The following is a 25,416-nucleotide window of genomic DNA, read 5'->3' on the forward strand; positions in this document are numbered from 1 at the left end:
ATAGATTATTTATAAAACTTATAAATATTCCATATATTTAATAAAATAAGACAGAAAAAATTATTTACCTTATCAATTTTATACATGTATGTTAATTGATGAAAATAAATACTTAATTCTAATATTAGCATAATCAAAATAATTTTTTTATTTTTGATTAAAAAATAAAAATATGCTTTACAAATTTATAATTTTCACATTTTAATGAATAATAATAAATCATTATGTGTAATTTTATTTATATTTCATTTATCTATACTTTTAAATTTTATGAGTATCTAAGTAACAGAACAATTCATAGTAGATTTTACATACTATTGGATATTTTTTAAAATAGTACATGCTCGATTAAGTAAAACATCTAGCTTGCATAATTAACAATCTAAACACATCTTATTGTTTGAGAGGAAACATCGATGATAAATAAATAGATTTTTGAAGCTCTTATAGGTTTGGTTACAAATATTCTAACAATACAACAAAGTTATTGGGGGAAGGACATTATATTAGACAAATATTAATCATAATATGTAACGTCCCGAATTTTGGTAATATTAATTATTATTATTCTTATATATATATATATATATATATATATATATATATATATATATCTGTGTGTGTGTGTGTGTTGATTTATTTGAAAATGATATTTTATATGTATTAAGTACAAGGATGTGTGTCTATATGTGTATGTATGACTAGATAGGTTGGAAATGGGCTAAGTGCCTAAGTGCAGGGCGTAACACTAGGCTGTTCTCAGTGCAACGAGAGGATTCTCGCTGTAGCGAGAGGGCCCTGGGAGGAAGGACCAGAACTGTCGCCTTCTCGTTGTAGCGACAGAGCGACAGTTTGAGGTGTATTTCTGGGTACAGTCTCGCTATAGCGAGATTCTGCAGAAACCAGAGTGTAGTTTTCTCTGGTTTTTTCGCTGTAGCGAAAGGGCGTGTCCCTGCAGCGAAGTCCCCTCGCTGTACTTCACTGCAGCGAGAGTGTCGCGACTAGAAAATGATTTAAAGGAGGTTAGGGTTCGGGAAGAGTTATTTCTCCCTCTTCCTTCGAAATTCCTTTGATCCTCTCGTTCTCAAAGCCCTATTCCACCGATTAATTACCTCTAAAGCTGTTCAGGAGCTTGATTGAATGTTGAATCTGTGTGGGGAACGCTTGGAGGTAAGTTTTAATGGTTAGGGTTTCAGTTTTTCATCCTATTTCTCTGTTTTCACGTTTCCCGTGGGTTCTCATGGAGTTTGTCCATATGTTTAGGACGAAATCCGTGAGGGGGAGCACTTCTTGGTGGATTTAGCGCGTGGGACGTCAATCCAAGGTAAAGGGGGCTCTATCCTACTCTTTTGTGCATGAATTGTTGTTATTTTGCTGAATATGGTGTTGTGGCTAAGTTAGTGGGTAGGAAATTGATTGAGAAATGAAATGTGGACCATGTGCCGTGATATGTGAATATTGTGTGTGTTGACCTGAATTTGATGGATGTGAATTGTATATAAATGTTGTGTAATATAGATGAATATTGGCTATGTGCCGTATAATGTGAAATGAATGTGGGCTAAGTGACGTGTGTAAGCATGATTATTGCATGCGTGAATGGGCGTATTAGCGCCGTTGTAATGTGCTGTGAATGGTTCAACGATACACTGGGAATGTAGGAGATGAGCACAGTAGAAATACCTTGGGAAAAAAGGAGTGGTGGTGACACCGACTGTGGAACGGGTGCACCACAGGCCACACACTCTCTTCCTGACTAGACCTCTGACCACTATCCTTACTGAGCGACCCGTGACTGCCCATGTGGTATCCGTGAGGCGGGGGTAATCGGTGACCATTCATAATGTAAATCTGTTATCACAGTACTATAGTGAGTGAGGCTGGTATATGTATGCATGGATTTGTGTTTTGTACTTATGGATGTGAATTGATGCCTGTGATTGTGTATGTTGAATGTATTGGGAAGGTTCTAGAGGTGAGACTCTATGTTGAATGTGTATTTTGGGTAGTATAGAGTACTCACCCTTACATTCATTTTTCAGGATATCAAGACGATTAGCACCGGACTCAGTGAAGGGATAGATGGACTGCTATAGGACTTAGTTTTCATTTTAAAATTTATTGTAGCTAAACTAGTTTTGTAACAGTCATTTGATATTAATTTGTAACCCTTCCCTTATTTTGAAGTATTTTATGAAAATTAGTTATTTGAATTTGTGAAATCCTTATTAAATTAAAATTAAATTTGAGGTGTTACATAATAGCAAAAGGATAAAGACAAGATATAATTCAAACCTATATTAGTATGTCTTATTTGTGAGATTATTACAAAATTTATATATTATCCAAAAGTATGAGAACTATGAACATCTTCTCTTCAAGTAAGGCAAATTGCTTGACACATAAATTTAATAAATGGCTCATGTAGGTCAAAGATGGAAACATACAAACAATTAGTAAAAAAAAAAAAAGGACATTTCAACAAGGATAAGAATTTCAAGTCAATTTACTCAAACAATTGTTGAGATCACATCTAAATTTTCAACAACAAATATGAGATGAAAAAAATCTTCCAAAAAGAATTATACTTATTTTAATTGTGTTATTAATAATTACAGCATTGACAAGATTGAAGGACTAACAAAATACTATAGAAGCTCTAAAAAAATTGATAAAACAAATAATAAAATCATTAAACAACTTATGTATCTAATAAAATTTTTGAATAATTTAAATTTTAATGAATTTCTCCACCATTGCTTGCACCTCAAAAAAGGAATATTCATTGTGCTACTTAGAAACATCAATCTTACATTAGAAATCTTTATCATACATTTAGGAGAGTCGATAATTGAAACAAATAATTTTTAATAAAAGTACGATACATAACAATAAAGAAAGTAAAAAATAATTATTAAATTATGTTTAATTATATTTGTATATGACAAAAAGAATAAAAGTTATAATTATTGTAAAAGATTAAAAAATATATAAAATATACAGATAATGTTATATTCTTCTTCAATATAATTACATTTGATATTATTTAATATAATAAAATGTTATTATCATATATTTATTTATATTTAAATTATAATTATTTTAATTTATTTTACTAAAAACTAATTTAATAAAAAATATAAAAACAAATATGTGTAATGCATAACATATTTATTAATTTATCATATATTATTGTCTACAAATTGTTTACTTAGCAAAACAACTCTTAAAATTATTTCTTAATTATGTGAAGCCTTATTATGATATATGTTTTGTTAAATTATATAAATTTATTTATAAAGTGTAAATGAATTAATTATTTTAATTTTATTTAATAACATTTAAATATAAGACGTATGTATTGAGATTTTACTTCTGAAAATAAAATTAATTTGTACTAAAAATTGACTTTTAGCAACGTAAATTTTATTTTATTTTACTTTTGAAAAAGTTATGTAAGAACTCTATAACTGTAAGCAAAAATAATGATCTATGTACAACTAACTATACTATGATAAATTATTATTTTTTAAATGATAAAAAAACAAAAAAAAATCCATTAAATTTTAACAAATTTATCATATTCTTGTTACATTTTAAAATTCCACATTCCTTTCATAAAAATAAAATAACGCACATGGTAACCCCAAACATTTTAGGCGCGCTACTAGTGAACTAAATAGACAACTCCAGATATTAAGCACTAAGAACGAACAGTCTCGAGCAAAGAAATACCATTAATTAAAGAAATGAATAGTGCCTTCGTGACTTTAGAAGGGTTAATCAAAGCGTCAACGATATATATTTTACTCAAACTCTCTTTGTCTGCCTAATGTAAATGACAGTAAATGGACAGCAGAGTAGCGATTTTGTTTCGCAACGAGTAGACTCGAGAATTTAAATAAAACAGTTTCAAGAGCATATTTCATTCTGCATATCATATTTATGTTACAAGGATCATACAATGTATTCATTCATATTCGTGAAGATCAGAATTGTATTATAATAATTAAATAGTTACTTCTAATAAATAACTAACTAAAGAAGAGTTCCTGCTAACGTAAAAGTACGAATGCAAATGCACTTGCCACAGTAGATCTTTTAATTATTATTTGGGGTAAATACGAACCAAGACTGGCAAGATGGCATGTTATGATTAGAAACCGTTGCTTAAACGTTAGAATAACCTGTCACTGACAAAGCCGCTGCTTCTCAAAAGAACATTGATCAAAGTAACTGCGTTAGCGTCATAGATCACACGGGGTGAATCGTGAATTTCACTTGGTTTGTTTCATGGGTCTACATCTTCAGGAAAGGTAGCTTGACCAGCGTAAATATACTGCATCTCCTCTTTCCATGTCTGCATAAACACCAATAATCGTACTCAAGAAATAATTAAATATAAGAATGTTAATCATGAAAAATGAATACAAATAAAACTCCGCGTAAATATGATTTTTTTCACCTCATATCGGAAGGAAATCCTCAGATTGGGAACATTTGACTTATGAATATCATTTCCTTCAGAACCTCTCAAGAAATATTTATTCCCAAGCCAGTGTAACTGTGAAAGGAGGTAAAAAATTTATTATACTAACGTGAACCGAGAATACATTCATAAATTAGAAACGAACTAAGTAAACAAGATTTAGAGGATACTGAAATCACTTAACTGATATACCAAAATAAGACCTAACCTAACACCTAAAAAATGAAACCAACTCTTCATATTAGGCAAGTTCACACCAACGATCTCAAGTTCTCCCGCTGTGCTTTCAAGTTTAATAATGTGCAGCATACCTTTACAGAGCCTGAGTACAGATGAGCTAAAACATAAAATTCCTACGTCGTTTGCTTACCTTGGCTTGGTGTGAAAATCCAGATTGGTAGACAGAATTTCTAGCTATCTCACACAGGTCACAGGCAGAGAGCTTCCACACCTGCAGTGCATGTGTATAAGTAAAATATATGATCCCTAGTAAAGACAAAACAGTGTTTAACCAACTTAAATTTAAGGAGGTTAGGAGGAAGAAGCTAAACCTTTGCTGCAACACTGTATTCTTCTAGCAGTGGCTCTTTGGTCAAATGAATTTGCAATGGATCATCCGTAGAGAGAGAGACATTTAGACCTCGCTGGAAAAACATGGGCAATGGATTGCGATGATAGTCCAAGAAAAGGGAATTATTGCTAAGCGGTGACATAGCTAATCCAACCTACAGTGACAACAGAATGGTATGAATATATTATCACAAATTATCTGGATAGAGAGAAAATGATCAAAAGTATTGGGAAAGAATATGATCTCTACTTTAATTTCTCACTATATTACAAGATCTGTAATGTTATTATGGTCTAAACTTTAGTAGAATAACTAGGTTGAGCAAATGGATATTCCAGAGGGCTAACCTGTGCAAGGTAATACAAATACTGCAAAACTGGAGTTTTACGTAAATTAATCCCATGAGAAATGTTATGGCATAGGAGGAAGGCAGCAGCCAAATGATCACTATCACCAGCCTGCACAAGTAGATTGATTATAACTACCTCAATTAACATAAAGAATTAAACAATATTGCTAGACATGGAAAACAACCTCTCCGCAATGAGGCCGCAACTTTATTGTGGTCATTCCTTTAGATTCACGCAGCTGAAACCAACAGACAGTGATATATTAATATTGTTTATAACCAGGATTTTTTCTGTGAATCTATTCTTGCTCCCATTTTTCCTATTTCGTTTAAATTTTCAATGCTGTGCTTGAAGACCTCAACTCCACCCCCGCCCCACCAAAATTAGAAACGAAAGTCACTCAACCCCAACTAAACTTAAAAAGTGAGGCATGATTGGCCTCAGAATTGAAAGCAAAAATGAAAAAAATAAATAAAAAAAATATGGAAGGCCATTGGTTGTTAACTCTTGAGCTCTACAAAGAGGAACTACATAAACCTTGTTGAGAGTGTACAAATTTGCATAGCAGTAATAAAGGTAATAAGAGTATGCTGGATTGAATTCATTTGTCCACTCAGATGGTGAAGGCATGTGCTTAGTTGGACGCCTTTCAGGTTTACTTTCATCATCTACAAGATCAAATCCCACCACCTGTATGCAGAAGAAGCTCAACATATTACCCTTAAACCAGAACAACATAATTAGTTTCTTTTGTTCATTTTTTTTAACAACCAATAATAAAACAGCATCGAAAATAAGTATTTATTCTTCATCTATCAGTTTTAATAATCAGCAACAATCGAAGTTCACACATCCAGAGAATTCTAGCAATAATGTTGTTGAGATAAGAAACAGATTTGAGTGTTAATGCATCTCAGACCTCATCTTCATTCTCTACTACCAAGACAATCTTAAAATACTGTGATACAAAAATCTATGTACAGTAGATACATCCCTTTGTTAGTATAAAGCAACAGTGCATTGAGTTTCTTAAAAAGCACTTGCAACAAAAGCAGAAATTCATTTGATTAGACATGTGGGTTCAACTATATTCAATGATAATTTAAATTGAATATTAAGAATTCTCATCATGAGTAAAAAAGAGCAGTATTACAAGATAACTAACAGAATTTGGAATAAATATAATTGAAGGATGAAGATCAGATCCTACAACAGAGTAAAACTTTTGAAAGCAGAATTATAACAGCTACAGCATAAAAGTTGTCTCATCACTCATGTACCTATTGGCAGAGGCACAGCATAACAGCAACACCAGGACATAATTATTGACGCTAAAATGTTACATATGGGAAATTTTGTAACCATACAACTAAATACAAACAAGCAAACAAAAATATGAGCACACGTTCACACACACACACACACACAAAATGCATATTGGCTAACCTGCATCAAAAACAAATGTAATTGAGGATGAGAATTTGGATCTACTGTGACTTCAAATAGAGGAATAAACACATTATCCAGAATATTCTGAAAGGAGGTAACAATTCCCATGTTCTTGTACACATTGTATAACCGTGGTAACTGTGACAATATAAGTTCACAAAACAAGATCATAATCAATGAACAATATAATAATTCGAAATTAAAAGAAGATGCAAGGGAAAGCAATCAAAGCACCCAACAAAATTCTAAATTAAATCTACCAAATAAGGAACATCATATAATCAAATCAAAAGGAATATACATAAAATTGCTATGAATGTTGATTCTCACAATCCAAACCAAATTAACTTTGTTTGCTTGTAAAATAAATTGTATTACTTGTTCAGTTATATATGTAAGTGTTTCTATCATGTATAAGTGAACTTGCCAGCATGAAATTCCAAAGACATAATGTTAACTCAAAGATAGGGAGGACCTACTCAAGTTGTAAAATCCTTCAAGAATTCACTAAGAAAATGGCGGTTAGTGTCATAAGCATGGTAGTCAAAATCGTGATTTAGCACATAAGATCATACGATTTACGATCTGTAGCCGGTGAAGCAATCCCAATCCTAGGCAGCTCATTCCAGTGGGATAGCATGATCTTCCTCATGATATTGTGCGTTCCTGGGCAAGTTAATTTTGAACCCATTTTTTCACAAAACCTGACTGAACTCATTTGACCTGCCTATTTTATTTTGGCCTGACTTATATAACCCGAGTGTTTAGGGGTTTTTCCGACACTTCTCTTCAATCTCACCTCTCTACAACCTGTGACTGCATTTCTCTTCATCGTCGGCATTGTGAGTCTGTTCTCAACTCTTTTCTCCTTTAAATCGCCTCTTTCTCCATTTTGAGATGCAACCACGACTTGGGAGTTATTGAATAGTGGGTTGGTTCAGATGTGTTGCTTACTTTGCATGTAAGTGTGACTAGATGGATACTGAGTTCTCTTCTCTACCTTTATTTTTTTGGTGTTAGTTGTTGTACCTGCAAGTTTGAGTTGCTCCTGTGTTGGTCGCTATGCCTATGAGTTTGTCTCGCAAATAGGTACTAGGTGTTTAAATACAAGCCCCCTCTCGTTGGGCCATGTGAATAGCTTAGACATAGGTATTGTAGAAAAATGCTTTTCTTTTTCTTTTTTATCAAAACTAATATTATTTAAATTAATGAATAAAATTGCATTTTTAGAGTTATAATTTTTATGGGTTATTACATATTTCTAATTAAATTTTATTAAATGTTATTTATGATTTTAAGGTTACTTTACTTATTTATGATATTTTATATGTATATATACTTATTGAAATATAATTTTATATTTATATTTACGTGTTTTCCTCCTTTCCATCCTAAGTAGGATCTTGATTCTGACTACCTTGGTCATAAGAGAGACAACTTTACCATGAACTTACAAGAAGTTATTGTAAACTAGTCTTGGTAAAAATAGCATACCACTAGGAGAGATGGGCCAAACACTTGTAAGACACAAACAAAAGTTGACAGACTTTACTCATGAGGCCATAATGGACCACATCTGGGCCCAATGGCTGACCAGCAGACTAAGCCTAAAAGAGTGGAAGATTGAACATCGTGTAAGAATGGAAGCCAGAGTAACACTACCTGGATCAGCCATACAGCATTCTTACTATAAAGAGCATTGTTGACAAACCAACTAGCCAGCTGATCCCATTCACTCTGTTTTCTTCCATAAACAGAGATCCTATACTCAGCCATCTGTAAAATTTTATTTATACATAGAAATGAATAAACGTATGAAATATCAATAGGAAAAGACATATCACTGGATAAGTAACCTGATATTTGCTTGCTTCAAGATCTGACAAAACTTGCCTTGTTACTTCAGCCAGAAACCTTCCTGTAAATATCAGTTGCTTTAAGCTGATATGAAATCAAGAAGCATAAACTTCAAAGAAATATAAGGACCATTCCTAATTTGAAACCAACCCTGGATAAGATTATCCTGCTTTAAAAATATCTCTCTGAGTCTGCTCTGTCCACAAGGATTATACTTTAGGTTGAATTTGTCAAATCTATGGAATGTGCTCTTATCTGCATGGACGTCCAACAAATCAACATTCAGATCATATCTGCATCATAATTGGCACTAGTTAGAAAACATGCAGACATGCAAGTACATAAATATAATCAGAACTCATTTTCCAAATAGCTAGATGGAAAAAATAAAGAAAAAAATGCATACCCATTCAAATCCAAACTCTCAAAAACCTCCTTAAGTGTCATATACTTTCCATCTCTAAAGATAACAACCTGTTAACATTGGTTAATACTAATAGTAAAAATAAGAACTAGTAATCTGAAAAATAAAAAGGCAAAAGGGAAAGGGAAAGGGAAAACAGCCTACAACCCAAATTAGATTTTCACCTCGTCAGGTTCTTTCCTTAATTTTGACTTGATGAAGCGAAGGAGATGCTTCTGATTCATGCAAGCAGAATGATGAATATGTGTATCAACTTTTCGAATATTGTAAAAATCCCGGTGTGGCGCACTTTTCTGGGCCAAAAACTCCCTATCTGCATTTAGTAATAGATGAAGGCGGAATTTCTGTATAATGATCAGATGCAAGTTATAAACAAATGCAGCAAGTAAACACAAAGAAACTGTATATACAGAAGTTTGTGAAAACATACTTCCTCAAGAAATCGTAGCCTATGGTAGCATGCAGAGCGAACATTCCCAATTGACATAACTTTAAGAATGTAATGCATATCAGTAAAAAATCTGGTTGAGCTTGCAACAGGGAAGAGCTCTTCAGTGTCTGCGCACAATTTCACAAAACTAAGTTTTCATATTTAACAAACTAAACACCAAACAAAATAAAGACAACTGAGAAATAATCAATGCATTATCCTGTTGTTATCACTCTGAGCTTACCAGTTTTATTTGCAAAAACACGTATTACTCCATCTTCCATCCTAAAGTGGTGCTGTTTGCAACACCACAAAGCCAGTTATAACAATATCAACGAAATGCTTCAGAGCAATATACAATATAAACCAAACACTTCAGAACAAAACTGACTTTTAATAACTAAAGCAGATTTCACATGCTGCAGAAAATATACGATCAACTAATCATTAAGTAACAGAGAAGCAAAAAACTTACTGCTGTTGCTTCAACTGGTTCAAAGTGATACGGGTCAGAGTTAGCTGCCACAGGTTCAGCCTTCCATGGAACAACATTTTCCTTGTAAACATATTTCTTACGCAAATCTAAGCATTCTCGAATCATTTTGCATACTTCCTCTTCTTCTATATTTGTTGTCTCTGAACATATTTTGTAAAGAAAAGGATGCATTAAATACAGGCTTTTTAAATCTTCATATTATACAATGAACGAAAAAAAAATGTTTGATATAGTAAAAGACAAGACTCGGGGTAAACACAGTCAAATGTGGATATCAAAAAGGAGGATAAAAATATGATACATATCATGCAGGGATATGATACTAATATTATTTAACATGAAAGAGTATCGAAGCAATTAGAAGAACAGTATAGATTTACAATAGGAACATGAAGTACCATGCCCTATGCTTCTTGCAGGCAAGACATTATTGACAAACACAAGGTCATCCCCAGCTACATGTACTGAAGTTGAATCTGTCATTCCACCACCGTTCATATCTGAACCAGCTTTTGCTTCCTTTGAAACCTCTCCATACATCTGAGTTTTTGCACAGTTTGCATCATCCACTCTGAATGGAACACCAGACAAACTGCACATGTTTGAATTCATTCCCTGCAACATCATGAATCACTAAAGACAGGTATAGAAATAAAGGTAGAATGAATATTAACACACCAAAAGCAAGCAAGGATTAGGAGGCAAAAATAATTGATGACCATGCACCATAAACACCAATACATTCTACTTTCTAAATTATCAAATCAGAAAAGCAGCCTCACAAGTTTATATCCTATGAATTGTGAACCATCAAATTACCATATTCACAAATAAAAACATCAACTCTAGACCTTAAAGTTAAATAATATCCCATCATTTGAATCCCAGTATAAAGGTAAGTATTGAGTAAAAATAGTGAAACCATGCAAGCATGTTTCTCAACTTGTCCCCTGATAACTGGATAAAGAGAAAGAAAATAATCAACAAAGTTTTAAACAGCATTCAGGATTCCAACAAATAAGATATCATTAGTCTCACGTAAGAACTTGAGAAAGGGATGCGAGTGTCATCAGCAAGCTGTGTTCCCTCCTCATCAGAATCATCTGCGCTTTCGAATGTGTTACGCCCCGGTGATCTCGGGGTCTTAATTCTACCAACAGAAGCTATTCTCTTATAGGAGCACGATAACTGAGCATTCTCTCCTACAAAAACCAAAGCACAGAAACACTGCTTAAGCAAAACAAAATAAAATAACAAAAACTGAACATCCTCCAATAAAGTTTTATGACGTTGAAGAGAGAGAAAAAAAAAAAAAAAAAAAAAAAAAAAAAAAAAAAAACCAAGTTCACACCGGTAGTCAAACCCGTTCGAAGAGACGGAAGCCCCAAAGGAACGAATTCGAGATTATCGAGTGACGAAGCACGATTCCTAGGGTCCTCTTGGAACCATTCCGTTGCGGAAACGACGTTCGGCATAGAAGACGAAATCCTATAGCTCTGAAGTACGTTTGAGTTCTCGTCTACGGACCTCGACGAAGTTCCGTGATAGTTTCTGAGACCGGTTTCCGTTTCCGACTCTCCTTCGTCAAGGCCGAACCTGCTTCGATCGTCGTCGTCGTCGCCGCCGCCGTCTTCATCGGCGTCGAGAGGTGCGCGGCGGATTTCGACGAGACGGTGGAGTACGTGGTCGACGGTGCGGCGATGGATGTAGAAGGCGGAGATGGCCATGAATGAGGCTCCGAGCAACGCCGCCATGGCGAGGTGCAGAGTAGGAGGGAGAGAAGATGAGAAATCCATTGGAGGAAGTGATTGGTGATTATCGATGATTCTCAATGCTTTTAATTTGAATGTTCAACTTCAACTCAATCTCAAACCAATCGTTGTTTGTGTGAATTGCTGAGTCACACTCTCACTCTCCGAAGTGTGAAGAAAGAAGCGAAGAGGGTAAAAGAAAAGAAAGAATTGGTTTTGCTCTGCCTAAGCTCGACCTAACTGGTCAGTTTTGCTTCTCGTGAAATTGGGGCCCACGAATAAGTACACGCGGCAAGTTGTTTTAATCCCGAATTTTATACAAATTTTATTTAAATTTCTGTTTAGTACTGAGAAAACTTGGCACTCACGTGTCATCCTCTCCTTTCCTGCACGTAGCGATAATATTATATGTCAAAAAGTAATTAAAAAACCTAATTATGTATGGCTTGAATAAATGCTGTGTCTTTTATAACTTAAGAGGCAAATTTTTGCGTGTAAATTTTTTGAAAAGTTTGATTCTCTGTTTAAATACTATATTTAACTTTACTTAGTTTAACGGTCAAAGAACCTGATTTTTTGCCTTTTCTAATAAAAAAGTATAAAGAAATCAAACACCTATTCACAAGTAAAAAGCTTTACATTACTATATACCAAACAAAACTTAAATAAAAGTAGTGAATCTATGAATTTGTAGAAGGTGTGCAAAAGTAAATTGATATACTCTACATCCTTAAAAAACGCTAAACTATGATTAATTTAGGTGTTTAATCATTAGTTTGAATATCTAATGTAACTACATTTTTAAACTAAAGTGTAAATATTTTTTAATATTTTTATTATTATTATTTCATTATATAATTTTATTAAATTATCATAAACTTTTTTTAAGTATCAACATTTTATTATAGATAAAATATAAGTATAAGGGGTATTATAATTCATTATATTTTTAAAAAAATTAACAATACATGTTAAGTTATCGTTAATCAAATTTACATACACAATTAAGCTTTTTAAAGATATTGTCGTGAGCCAATTTTAAGAATAATACTTAATAGTATCAAATATTTCACTAATATTTAGTTTACCGTTATTAAAGATAATATTATTCCTCTAAAGCTAAATTATTTATATTACTACAAACCATATCATCACAGTTCCCTTTTATTTCTTTTTTCTACATTAAATTCCACACATACTTAATAGTGTCTTATGCAAATTTTCAGATAAGTATATACTGACATCAAATCATTTAAACACCATGTACCACAGTCTTATAAAAGCATTGCAATGCAAAAAAAGATGCAATATTTTCTCATCTTTGGTACCTTAAAATCTACAAGCTTTGGAAGAAATCATCAATTCACGTATAATTAAATTCTTCATTATTGTAATTGCATTAAACAACATATGTCACATGTAAATTACTACTTTCTTCGGTGCACTGACCTTCTAAATTTTGCGTAATACCTACACTAGACACAATTCTAAAATGTTACATGTAATTAAGTAATTACAAATGTAACAATAAGTAAATTGAACAGTGTAATCTTTATTCCAAATTATCATGAACCTTAATTCAATGTTACTCGAATATTCATTTTTATAAATAATATTAGGTATAATATTATTTGTTTGCATAAGTTTATTTAAAAGTAAAAATATTACTTAAAAATATAAAATATATGCAAGTTTTTATTAATTTTATTATTATTTTATTATATATAATACTTTAAATATTAAATGCATTTTTTATGATGATCACTACTACTAATTATTATTATTATTATTATTATTATTATTGCTGATCTTTTAGTAAGGTTATAATTAAAAATTAAATATATCAAAGCTGACTATGTTAAAGTAATTCATTCAATGTTTTGTCATAAATTATATAATTAATGTAATTTACATATTTTTCAAACTATATAATAATAAGAATTCTTTAAAAACCTATAATATCTTGGCAATATGATTTATAATTAATTGTGCATAAACATGTAATAATATAACTATGATAACATTATCTTTATGTAATGAATCTTGGCCTTTATCTTTCAAAGTTAATAAAAGAATATATTATATGAGCATCATATTTACTATTTAAAATATTTAATCATATATTATTACGTTAGTATAACTAATTTTATTTTTATATTTAAAATAATATATAACTAGTATTTTCATTTAAAGATATATATATATATATATATATATATATATATTCTTACATTTTAAATTTTCTTGTTCCTTTCATGAAAAATATGCACATGGTAACCCAAATATTTTCTCATAAACAATGTACATTTTGTTTTTTCAATAAAATTTAGAAAAACTAAAAAAATATTTGTTAAAACATTAACAATTTTTATAAAATTAAAAATTAAAATAATGAATACTTATAATTTAAAAAGTTAAAATGGATATTCATTCCACTTTTGTACGTTTCATTTTTCTTTCTTTGTCGATATCTACTTTTGCACTTTTTCTTGGTCAATACGGAACTATCTACTATCAAAAAGGCCAATGTTAGTGACAAAAATAAAAAGGCGGAGAGGAGAAAACAAACTTAAAAGACCAATGTCTTTTGTTGGGTTAAACTTTAGTGGCCCTACATGTATTAGGAAGATATATTTTGTTGGATTTGATGCATGGCCATGGACCGAAAAACTTAATAGCCTTTATAAAGCCCTTCAACTATCCCAAACAAAGTTGTATATTCTTCGTTATTCTGTATCAGTCGCTTTCAACCAATAGCCTATCTGTTTTAATATCCGTTTGGTAGATTAAAGTCTCATTGGATTTAAGGAAAATGAGTAGTAGTTGTAATAATAATGATAAGAAAATAGATACAATAAAATATGCAAGGTTTATAAAAAAATAGTTCTTTTTTTAAAAAGATGATATTTTAACTTTTTTGTAGTATTTGGTCAACATATGAAAAGGATGATGGTCGCACTCGGGGTCACAACATGACAGCGATAACAAGGAGTCGCCATCAAAGTTTATTAAAAAAAATATTGAAAAAAATTTTAATTAAAAAAATATTTGAAACTAGATTTGAACTCGGGAGTCGTTTACGTGTAGGAAAGTATTAGCACCTTACGACGTGTTAAAATGGTTACCTTCTAATTAATTGTGTAAAATTTTATTTTAACTTTAAAAATATTTATTTCATTCTAAAAGAAACTAATTCATATTTTTTTTTACTATTTTCAAATTTGTTATTATTATTCTTTTTAGATTTATTTCTAATTTTTACAATTTTTTTGAGAGATTTTAATTTTATTTTTTTAAAATGAGGAAATACAATAAAAATTATTTGAATTAAAGGAATGAATTATTTATAAAAATATTATTCTTTTCTTCATTTTTTGTATTAAAGAAATATATAGTAAAAACACTTATCTTAACACTTTATTTTTTATTTTCTATTTTCTATTTTTTAAAATAAAATAAAATTTTCATTTTTTTTATTTTTATAAAAAAATGTGCTAGAAATTAATCTTAGTTTAAAAAAATTTTAAAAATAGAAAATAAAAAATAAAGTGTTAAGAAAAGATTAAATGATTTTGGGTTAGAAAAACAAATATTCTTTTTAGGGTTTGCAAAAAAAAAAAACATTAGTTAGAAAAAAAAATAGTTTATTTTTAGGGTTTGCAAAAAAGTAATACTTAGATTTAGTGAAAAAAAATTAATTTTTATGGATTTAGATTTTTTATTTTATATTTTTTAGGATGTGACTGAGTGAGAAGTAATTTAGGATTAGAAAAATTATTAGAATTTATAAAAAAAAATAAAAAAAATAAAATTTTATTAAATTTTCTCTTTTTATTTATTTATTACACTTGCAAAAAAGGTTAAATCATGAAGAAGAAGAGAAGAACGTATAAAAAAAATAAATAAAGAAGGAGAATCCTTAATAAATATAGGAAGGATGAGAAATGAATAAAGGAGGATTTTTATTAGATAAAAAGCGGAAAAAATTTTATTAGACAAAGGGAGGATGAGAAACAAATCAAAGAATAAAATGAAGAACACTTACTTGATGAAAATTTTTCTTTTTCCTCTCATGGTTGTATGTCTCCTTCTTCGATTTATTCTTTGTAAACGATCTCGAGATGTGTTTTAGGATTTTTGACGCTGCTAGATAGTTTTCTCTAATCTCTTGTCCTTCTTTTACTCTTTGTTTCCTAGGCTCTCTCTAGAATTCTCTCTCAAAGAGGTCTCATAAAAATAAAAGGTGTCCACCTCCAAAGTCCCCCTCTCTGAAGACTTAAGCTTCCTATTTATAGGCATTTTCTAAAAGCGTAGATCCTAATAAAGGCTCCCTTATTTTTTAATGACCAGTAATCAATTTTTTTTTCTTTTTTATCTATTTTCTTAAAAATCTACTAACTACTTTGACCATTTTTAAATCTGATTTCACATTTAAAAATTGAAAATTTGAATTTAAATTTTAAATTAGTTTTTTTATCTATTTTCTTAACCTCTTAAAAAAAGAAATTATTATATTTAATTTTTTTGTTTTGAAATTTATTTGTGACAGGGACGCGGATAAAATTGGGTATTCACAATTATCTCTCTTTAATTATTTTTTACTAAATAATATGAATAATAAAATTTTCATATTATTATAGTAAGAAATAAGTAAAGAAGTGAATTAATTTTATCTGTGGTCCTGTGTAACACAAGTATTATATACGAGATAGGTTTTGTGAAGGAGAACCAGTCAAGTTCTAGACATTGTGAAAATGTAAAAAGTGCTAGTCAGATTCTGGACTTTGGAAACTTTAAAAGTGAAGGTGCTAGTCAGATTCTAGACTTTTGAAATATGTAAAGGTGTCAGTCAGATTCTGGACTTTGATAAATGTAAAGGTATCAGTCAGGTTCTGAACTTTAGAAAAATGTATAGGTGCCAGTCAGATTCTAAACTTTGAAAAACGTAAAGGTGCCAGTCAGGTTCTGGATTTTAGAAAATGTAAAGGTGCCAGTCAGGTTCTAGACTTCTGAGAAAGTAAAGATGTCAGTCAGATTCTGGACTTTAATGAAAGTAAATGTGTCAGTCAGGTCATGGACTTTCAATGAAAGTGAACACACCAGTCAGATTCTGGACTTTAAAAAATGTAAAGGTGTCAGTTAGGTTCTATGAAGGAGAACCCGTCAGTTTCTAGACATTATGAAAATGTAAAAGGTGCCAATCAGATTCTGGACTTTGAGAAAAGTAAAGAGGAGAGAGAAAAGGACTTGTTTTGCCTACTCTGTCTTTCATTTGATGATAGGTTAGAGGAAGGAGGTTTGGTCCTATTCCTAGTCTTGTGTTTAAGTGTCAGATTTCAGATTTTGGACATTGATAAGAAGTAAAGGAATCGATAAGATTTCAAGCTTTAACAAAAAATTAAAGATACAGTTAGCTACTGAGCTTTCGTAGAACAATAAAGAAATCAGTCAAGTCTTGACTTTTGGTATGAAGAAAGGCATGAGAGCTTTTGAAAAAAAAAGTAGGAACAAAAAGGTCCATGAGGCATACTAGGCATGTGAGCGTATGAAATGAATAAGCACAAGGCCTACAAAATGAGGTATGTATGAGGCTCATAAGGTGATTCAAACATGCAAGGGTATAAGATGAGAATAAAACATAAGCATGTGAGATAACAAGAAGCCTTGCAGGATCCAACTAAAATAAGAGTAAAGTTTATGAGATATAAGGGCATGAGTGGTGGAATGAGCATATGGACCTTTAAGAAAATTTGGTATGAGTGCCTCTGAAATGTGAAGCATGAGACTTATGAATTGCAACAAGCACAACATTCTTTGATTCACAAAATACATGAAGCTTATGATTAAGCACATGTATTGGTTTAGGCCTCAAGGATGTACGAACATGAGTACTTGTAAGATGGATAGGCACTGCAGCTTTTAAAATAAGCTAACATAAAAGCCTACAAGGTAAAGTAGGCATTAGGCCTAAGATTACAATAGGCACTAAGTCCTTGGAGACGAAGCGCACATAGAGACTTGTGAGATAAACTTGTGTGAGGGCTTCGTTGGTAAGCGAGTAAGAATAGACGCACTAACCTATGAGGTACAATGAGTTTAGGAGTTCATATACATAAAACCTATGTAGGCACGAAGACTTGCACAATAGGCAAGAGATAGATTTTTGAAAGCAACAAGTATGAAAGCCTACAAAGTGGGTAGATAAAAGTCTATCAAAGGCCACGAGCATAGAGACCTATAAGAAAACACGTAGAAACCGATGAGATGAAATTACGTGAGGGATTAGTTGGTAAGTGAGTGAGGCTTGTAAGAATAAGCGTGCTAACTTATGAGGTACAATAAGCTTACGCGTTCATAAACATAAAAGGTCAAAGGAATGTAATAAGCATAAAACCTATGTAGGCACGAAGGTTTACACGATAGACAAGAAATGAATTTTTGAAAGTAACAAGCATGAAAGCCTATAAGGTGGGTAGGTAAGAGTCTATTAGATACCACGAGCATAGAGACCTATTAGATTAAGAAAGCACGAGAACCTATGAAGTCTATGTAGAAGTATAAAGTTTGTAAGATGGAGAAGGTCTAGATACCTATAGATTAAAGTAAGCATGTGGATTTAACATTAGAGCCTAACAAATGCAGGCATGATGGCTTATGAGATACAACAAACATGAAGCTATAAGGTAAGTACGTGCAAAAGCTTATGAGATATAGCAAGCATGAAAGTCTATGAAAAAGCACAATATCTTATGAGACATAATAGGTATAAGGGCCTATGAGGTGAGTAGATGTGAGACATATTAAGTGGCGTAAACACCAAAACTATTAGAATAAGCACGCTAACCTATGATGTGTGCAATCTTAGGAGTGCATATGTACAGAAGCCTAATTAGGCATAGGTCCTAGGTATGTGCAAAAAGGCCTATAAGAGAAGGTATGGACTTATGAAAGTAGAAAGCATGGAAGCCTATAAAGTGTGTAAGTGCAAAAGCTTGTAAGATGAAGAAGGCATGGGAAACTATGAGATAAAGTAAGTACAAGGGCTTTGAAATTAACTGACTTCAGAGTATGCAAGAGGAGATAGGTTCATGGGCCTGTGGAATAAGATAGCCATAAGACCTATGACATGGGTGGGTATAGAAGTATGTGAGATAAAGAACGTACAAGAACCTATAAGAAGAAGTAAGTACAAGAGCTTGAGATTAATTGATATCAGAGCTCATAAGATAAGATAGGCACATGGAATCTATCCAAGATGAACAATGTACCAAAATTTATGCAAAGAAGCATGCATAAGAGCTTGAGATTAGCTGACATCAAAGCTCATAAAATAAGCTTATAAGCCTGTGAAATGAGATAGCCATGAGACCTATGAGATGAGTAGGTATAAAAGTGTGTGAAATGAATAATACATGAGAATCAATTAGAAGAAGTAAGCACAAGAGCTTGAGATTAGTTGACATCGTAGCTCATGAGATGAGATAGGCTCATAGGCCCGTGAAGTAATATAATCATAGGATCTATGAAATGGATATTTATAGAAGTGTTTGTGATGAAGAATGCGTAAGAACCTACGTGAAGAAGCAAGTACAAAAGTTTAATATTAGTTGACATCAAGGCACATGGGCCAGTGCAATGAGATAACCTTGGGACCTATGAGATCGGTATGTATATAAGTGTGAGAAATGAAGAATGTACAAGAACTTATAAGAAGCAAAAATAAAAGCTTGAGGTTAGTTGACATCAGAGCTCATAAGATGAGATGGATACATGGACTTGTGAAGTGAGATAGTCATGGGATCTATGAAATAGGTATTGTACAAAAGTGTATGAGAAGAAAAGTGCATAGGAACCTAATAGAAGAAGCAAGTACAGAAGTTTGAGATTAGTTAATATCAGAGCTAACAAGATAAGATAGGCACATGGACCTGTGAAATGAGATAGACTTGGGACTTATGAGATGGGTATGTACTGAAGTCTGTGATATAAAGAAAGTACAAGAACCTATAAGGAGAAGCAAGCACCACAATTTGAGATTAGTTGACATCAAAGCTCATAAGATAAGATAGATACATGGACTTGTAGAATGCGATAGCAATGAATATATGAGATGGGTATTTACAGAAGTCTGTGAGGTGAAGAATGCATAAGAACCTATGAGAAAAAGTAAATACAAGAGCTTGAGATCAGTTGTCATTGTAGCTAATAAGATGAGATAGGCACATGTGTTTGTGAAATGGGACAACTATGGGACCTATGAGATATGTAGGTATAGAAGTTTGTGAGACAGAGAATGCATAAGAATTTATGAGAAGAAGCAAGTACCAGAGTTTTAAGATTAGTTAACATCAGAGCTTATAAGATGAGATAGACTTATAGACCTTTAAAATGAGATAGGCATGGGACTTATAGAATGGAGTAGGCAAATGGTCCTTCGTGGTGAACAAATATAGGCATAACAAGCTTATGAAACTTTGAGGTGAGTAGCAACTAGAGATATTAAGAAGTGATAAGAACAAGGTACTATGGAATGAAATAGACACAAAAATTTGTCAAAGGTTAAAAAAAGAGTTATGAGATGGAACCAATTAGACGATCTTTGAACTAGGAGTAAATGGTGTCCTTAATAGGAAGTGAGCACAAGGACTTGAACAACAAAAAATCTTATGATGTGCAACAAGTGTGAGTTTATGAAATGAATGTTTATCATATGTAACAAACATAATGAAGATAAAATTATGAATGGCTGGGAGATCAAGATTATCTAAGCACTATGAAAGATAATGTCAATGATGTCAATGATGCAAGATAATGTCAATGATGCAAGATGTCAAGATGATGTAAAACATAAAGAATGTAAAATGAATATTAACAAATTATTTTTATTTTGAAATAGTTTGAAACCTATCATCTTTACAAAGTCATGCACCCTATGAATCAAATATGAGAAATCAAAACTATGTTAGAAAATGATGCAAAACAAGGTATTTTCATTTTTAAAATAGTTTGAAGCCCATCATCTTTACAAAGTCACGCTCCTTATGAATCAAATATGAGGAAAGACTCATGGTTTTTTTTGCTTGACTTGTGACTAGATGATTGGCCAACGTGCTTTCAGATTAGCTTCTGCTAATATTTTGTGAGCTAAAATGATGATATGCTTATGTTGTATTTATTGAGAACCCAATGAACTTTCTATGACTCAAGACAAATCAAAATACTTGCAATGTTCTTTTTTTTTTTGTGGATACATATTTCCCTTTAATATATGTTTATCAAAATGTAAAATAAATTAATGGTAAAACAAAGGAAATCAACAATTTATTTAAAAAAGAGATGAAACACATTGCAAAGAGGGTAATGTATAGCGGGTGAGAATGAAATGCATATAGTTTAAAGTGGATGGAATCAAAATGAATGACTACAATGATACTGGAGTAATATTTTTTTGATCAATGCTAGTTGAACATGTTAATAATATTGACCACTAACTAACAAGCTTAGAAGTAGGTTAACCAAGCCTGAAGTCTTGTTAATTATCCAGTTTGAAGTCAAGCACTTCAATTGGCTATCTTTTGCCTCAGTTTGCATTCATGTCATTTCATTCTTTTCATCTCAAAATTATTAATTACCCCATTTTGAAAAGTTTGGAACATCATTTATCCCAATTTAGGGTTTGACACTTATTGATTGCCCCTATTTAAATATATCATGCCAATTGTCCTAGATTAAGGATTTCAACACATCCATTGATCCAATTTAAGCTTTTATCATGCTTTTCATTTATGATCCCTTTTGGTAACTTTATTTTATTTCATGAAACCTTTTTTTTACTTTTCTTTTTCTTTTTTCTTTTTGGTAAATCTAACAGTCAAGTCTCTCTTTTTTCTTTTGCGCTGACTTTTGCCTAGGTTGCTCTTTTGAGTTTTCAACCTAGCGGACATCTTTTTTTTTTTTTAATTTGCATTTAAGATCTTTTTTGGTAACCTCTTTTTGTTTTTATTTCATGAAACCTTTTTTCTTTTTCCTTTTGGTATTTTTCAAATCTAACAATCGAATCTTTCTCTTTTTTTTCCATCCTTTTTTCTTTTGTTTTTTTTTTCATCTTTATTTTTCTTTTTAAAGAGATCCCAACTATCATATCTGGGAGAAGTAAAGTCTAATAAAGAAATCCTTATGGCATAATATATTCAATCTTTTGATGTCCAAGTGGGGTCTAATTTATAAGTATGATCACATTTTTTATTTTCAAACTTGTTTACATTTGTACTCTTAAAAAGAAGGTTTTGTCATCTTTCGTAACGAAATTTATTTTAATTCCACGAAAGTTGCCCCATTGCACTTGTTCTTCTTTGATCCAAACCTTTTTTTTTCTCCCAAAATATTGCCCCAATTGCAATCCAATATTTGTGACAGTTCATTACAACGATATTCACATATCAAGATAAAGCTTCCAAATACATGCATTTTTCCCATTTGCTTGAATAATGAGATAGTCAAAGTTACTTGATATGATACTACCATTATTGCATTGTTTGGGATAAAAATTATGGATAGTGAACTTAAAACGAAAGATAATAGGCAAGAAAATAAAGTTTAAAATGTACAAAAAGGAAACATGTTAGTTCAAATTCCAAAAAAAAAAAAGGATACCCTAAAGCCTTAGGTAAAGCATTAGAATTATTGCAAAATTATTTTGAAGAATTAAAAATTAAAGGAAGATTGATTGTTTCTCAATTGTTAAATTTTTATTTGGCAAACAAGCATAGAAAAATGTCTTCCTTGGGACATGACATTCCATCTTAGGACTCAGTTCAAATTAATGAAGTAAAGCTGAATAGGCATTGGCGAGATATCTAAAAAGAATCAATTTACTCTATTTCTTTAGAGATCGTTGTGGCTTTAAAATCCTGGTCATTTTTACCTTTGGTTGGTTGATATCCATATTTATCTCTTGGTTATGGTATTCTAACTCATTGATCATGTCCAATTAGGAACGTTTAATGTAAGAATGTAAGATTTGAAATTGATTTATATATATATATATATATATTTACAAAAGATAGGAATTGGTAGTGAAAAGACTTATATATTTATTTTTTATTTAAAGAAGTTCCCTAAATTCTAACACTAGAAGTATGCTTCCTCTTAGGTCAGAAAGTGTTGACTCTCATTCTAAAGGAGCATTCACTCCTCAGTAGATGAGGTCTATCTACTAGCAATGTATAGAACATCATATATTTTCAATCAAAAGACTATTGTTCATCAATGGATATTGTTTAAATCAAACTCAATAATGAGTAAACATAATCTTGATATTTCTCATTTGCTAGTATAACATTGAACAACTTTAAATATTTTTATTCTAAAAGTAAATTTTTTTAAAAATAAATAGAAATAAGAAAAATGCAACTTAGTATGCTTCTATAATGTTATATAAATATACATTATTTTGAAAAATGAACATATGGATAAATGCATGAATTATTTTTAAAAAAGTGAATGCATTAAAGACTTTGGAATATGTAAATGGAAGGATCATCATTTTTTTTTGTTTTACAAGTGAATGCATAGATAATTTTTTTAGTATATGCGAATGATGAAATCATTTTTTTATTTTACAAGTGAATGCATGAATCATTTTTTTTGTATATGCGAATGATGGAATTATTTTTTTTTATATGTGAATGCATGAATCATTTTTAAATGTGAATGCGTTTTTTTTTGTATATGCGAATGTCTGGATCATTTTTTTTATGCGAATTCATGAATCATTTTTTTTTTGTATATGTGAATGCATGAATCATTTTTTTATATGTGAATGCATTAATTATTAATTTTTATATACGAATGCATGAATCATTTTTATATGTGAATGAATGAATATATTTTTTTTTGTATATACGAATTCATGAATATTTTATTTTTGTATGAATCAATTCTTTTTGTATATGCGAATGGATAAATATATTTTTTTATATACACGAATTCATGAATATTTTATTTTTGTATGAATCAATTTTTTTGTATATGTGAATGCATGAATAATTTTTTTTTGTACAAAACGTGTAAGATGAATAATTATGAATGATTTTAAACAAATGAAGGAACAGGATAAATTTTATAAAGAAAATATATATTTTTTATTTATTTTAATTTTTCTACATTTCTTTGGTAAAAACTCTAATTTTTAGAGTTCACTATGTCCTTTTGTTGGTGTATGGTTTCATGGATAGATCTAGATTCCTATGGTCTTGTATGGCTCCCAGATTGCCCCTATTAAATAATAAGGACCTAGCTCATGACTTAGTCATAAGTAGAGATATGTCCTCTCAATATGAGTAAGTCAATGTACTAGTAACAATCTGAGTGGTAGCTCAACAACTACCAAGTGAGCATAAAGTCCCTCAATAGTAGTTGTTAAGGCACCTTCTACTCTTAGGCTTGGGTATAAAGCCTAAATGTGTGTGAGGTAAATGTTAGTGATGTGTGTCCATAGAGCATACAAGTTTTTACCCTATTAACTACCCATCTAACACAGACTAACAAATACCGAAAAATGTACAAAAGTCATCTACCCTAAGATTCACAATATAGCAAGAGAAATAATAGTAACAAGATATTTACAAAAATAAATTGAACAATAAATAAAATAAAATGAATACACAAACAAAATGATGAGTGAAATAAAAAAAGATTAAAACTTTTGCAGACTTAATTAGATTAGGTTTGACTCTCAAAAATGTTCCCAGTGAAGTCACCATCTGTCGCAACTGGGGTCACAACAGGACGATGATGACAAGGAGTCACCATCAAAATTTATTAAAGAAAACATTGGAAAAAACTTTTAATTAAAAAAAAATATTCTAAACTAGATTTGGGCTCGAGAGTTGTTTATGTGTAAGGAAGATATTAACACTTTACGACATCCATTAGTTAAAACAATTACCTTCTAATTAATTGTGCAAAATTTTATTTTAACTTTAAAAACATTTATTTCACTCTAAAAGAAACTAATTAATATTTTTTTTACTATTTTCAAATTTGTTATTATTATTATTTTTAGATTTATTTCTAATTTTTACAAATTTTTGAGAGATTTTAATTTTATTTTTTTTAAATGAGGAAATACAATAAAAATTATTTGAATTAAAGGAATGAGTTATTTATAAAAATATTATTCTTTTTTTTCATTTTTTGTATTAAACAAATATATAGTAAAAAAACTTATCTTAACACTTTATTTTTTATTTTCTATTTACTATTTTTTAAAATAAAATAAAATTTTTGTTTTTTTTATAAAAAAAATGTGCTAGAAATTAATCTTAGTTTAAAAAAATTTTAAAAAAATTTTGAACCTGAAAAAAAAATTTAAAAAAATTAGACTTGACAGGTCAGGTTCCCGCTCCTACATATCCTCCGTGTGTAACGTAGGAATCAAAGCTACCACGTAATTCTTTTTCAAAAATTGTATTTTGGATATATTTCAAAGATTTTCTGTCTTTTTTATTTTTTTGAAAAACTTGATTTTTTTTTATTTTTTTTTTAAGTAAATCCACTCCTGCACAGGGTTCAAGTTAGCACACTGCTACTCAATAA

At 30.8% G+C, this 25,416-nt stretch overlaps 1 protein-coding gene across 7 annotated transcripts; it reads right to left on the reverse strand.

The window, feature by feature from the left end:
- Positions 1 to 3,721: 3,721 nt before the first annotated feature.
- LOC113858123 (probable AMP deaminase) lies at positions 3,722 to 12,102 on the reverse strand. 7 transcript variants are annotated; one of them, XR_003503336.1, is made up of 20 exons: positions 11,418 to 11,994; positions 11,105 to 11,268; positions 10,465 to 10,681; positions 10,046 to 10,206; positions 9,815 to 9,866; positions 9,571 to 9,698; positions 9,305 to 9,484; positions 9,123 to 9,190; positions 8,867 to 9,009; positions 8,716 to 8,777; positions 8,522 to 8,635; positions 6,857 to 6,997; positions 5,948 to 6,100; positions 5,595 to 5,648; positions 5,408 to 5,518; positions 5,041 to 5,214; positions 4,860 to 4,940; positions 4,466 to 4,564; positions 4,218 to 4,360; positions 3,922 to 4,145 (listed from the first exon to the last, which is right to left on the reverse strand). XR_003503336.1 is itself a non-coding variant. In XM_027490605.1 (19 exons), the coding sequence occupies exons 1-19, from the start codon at positions 11,860 to 11,862 to the stop codon at positions 4,292 to 4,294; spliced, it is 2,616 nt and encodes an 871-aa protein (XP_027346406.1). In that variant the 5' UTR covers positions 11,863 to 12,102; the 3' UTR covers positions 3,722 to 4,291. The 7 variants fall into 7 exon arrangements, 5 of the variants coding, with proteins under 5 accessions (XP_027346406.1, XP_027346407.1, XP_027346408.1 ...); XM_027490605.1 differs by having other exon boundaries at positions 3,722 to 4,360; positions 11,418 to 12,102; XM_027490606.1 differs by having other exon boundaries at positions 3,878 to 4,360; positions 11,430 to 12,038.
- Between the last annotated feature and the right edge of the window lie 13,314 nt (positions 12,103 to 25,416).

This window comes from Abrus precatorius, unplaced genomic scaffold, assembly GCF_003935025.1.
Source record: "Abrus precatorius isolate BTA unplaced genomic scaffold, Abrus_2018 Scaffold2, whole genome shotgun sequence".
NCBI lineage: Eukaryota > Viridiplantae > Streptophyta > Magnoliopsida > Fabales > Fabaceae > Abrus > Abrus precatorius.

Bases quoted from the DNA above. Each gene is read 5' to 3' on its own strand.
- LOC113858123 (XM_027490604.1), bottom strand. From the start codon at position 11,862: ATGGATTTCTCATCTTCTCTCCCTCCTACTCTGCACCTCGCCATGGCG. The intron at 9,485-9,570 runs GTATGTTTTCAC...ATCATTATACAG, and splicing joins GGCTACGATTTCTTGAGGAA to AAATTCCGCCTTCATCTATT. The intron at 8,636-8,715 runs GTTACTTATCCA...AAAATTTTACAG, and splicing joins TTGAAGCAAGCAAATATCAG to ATGGCTGAGTATAGGATCTC.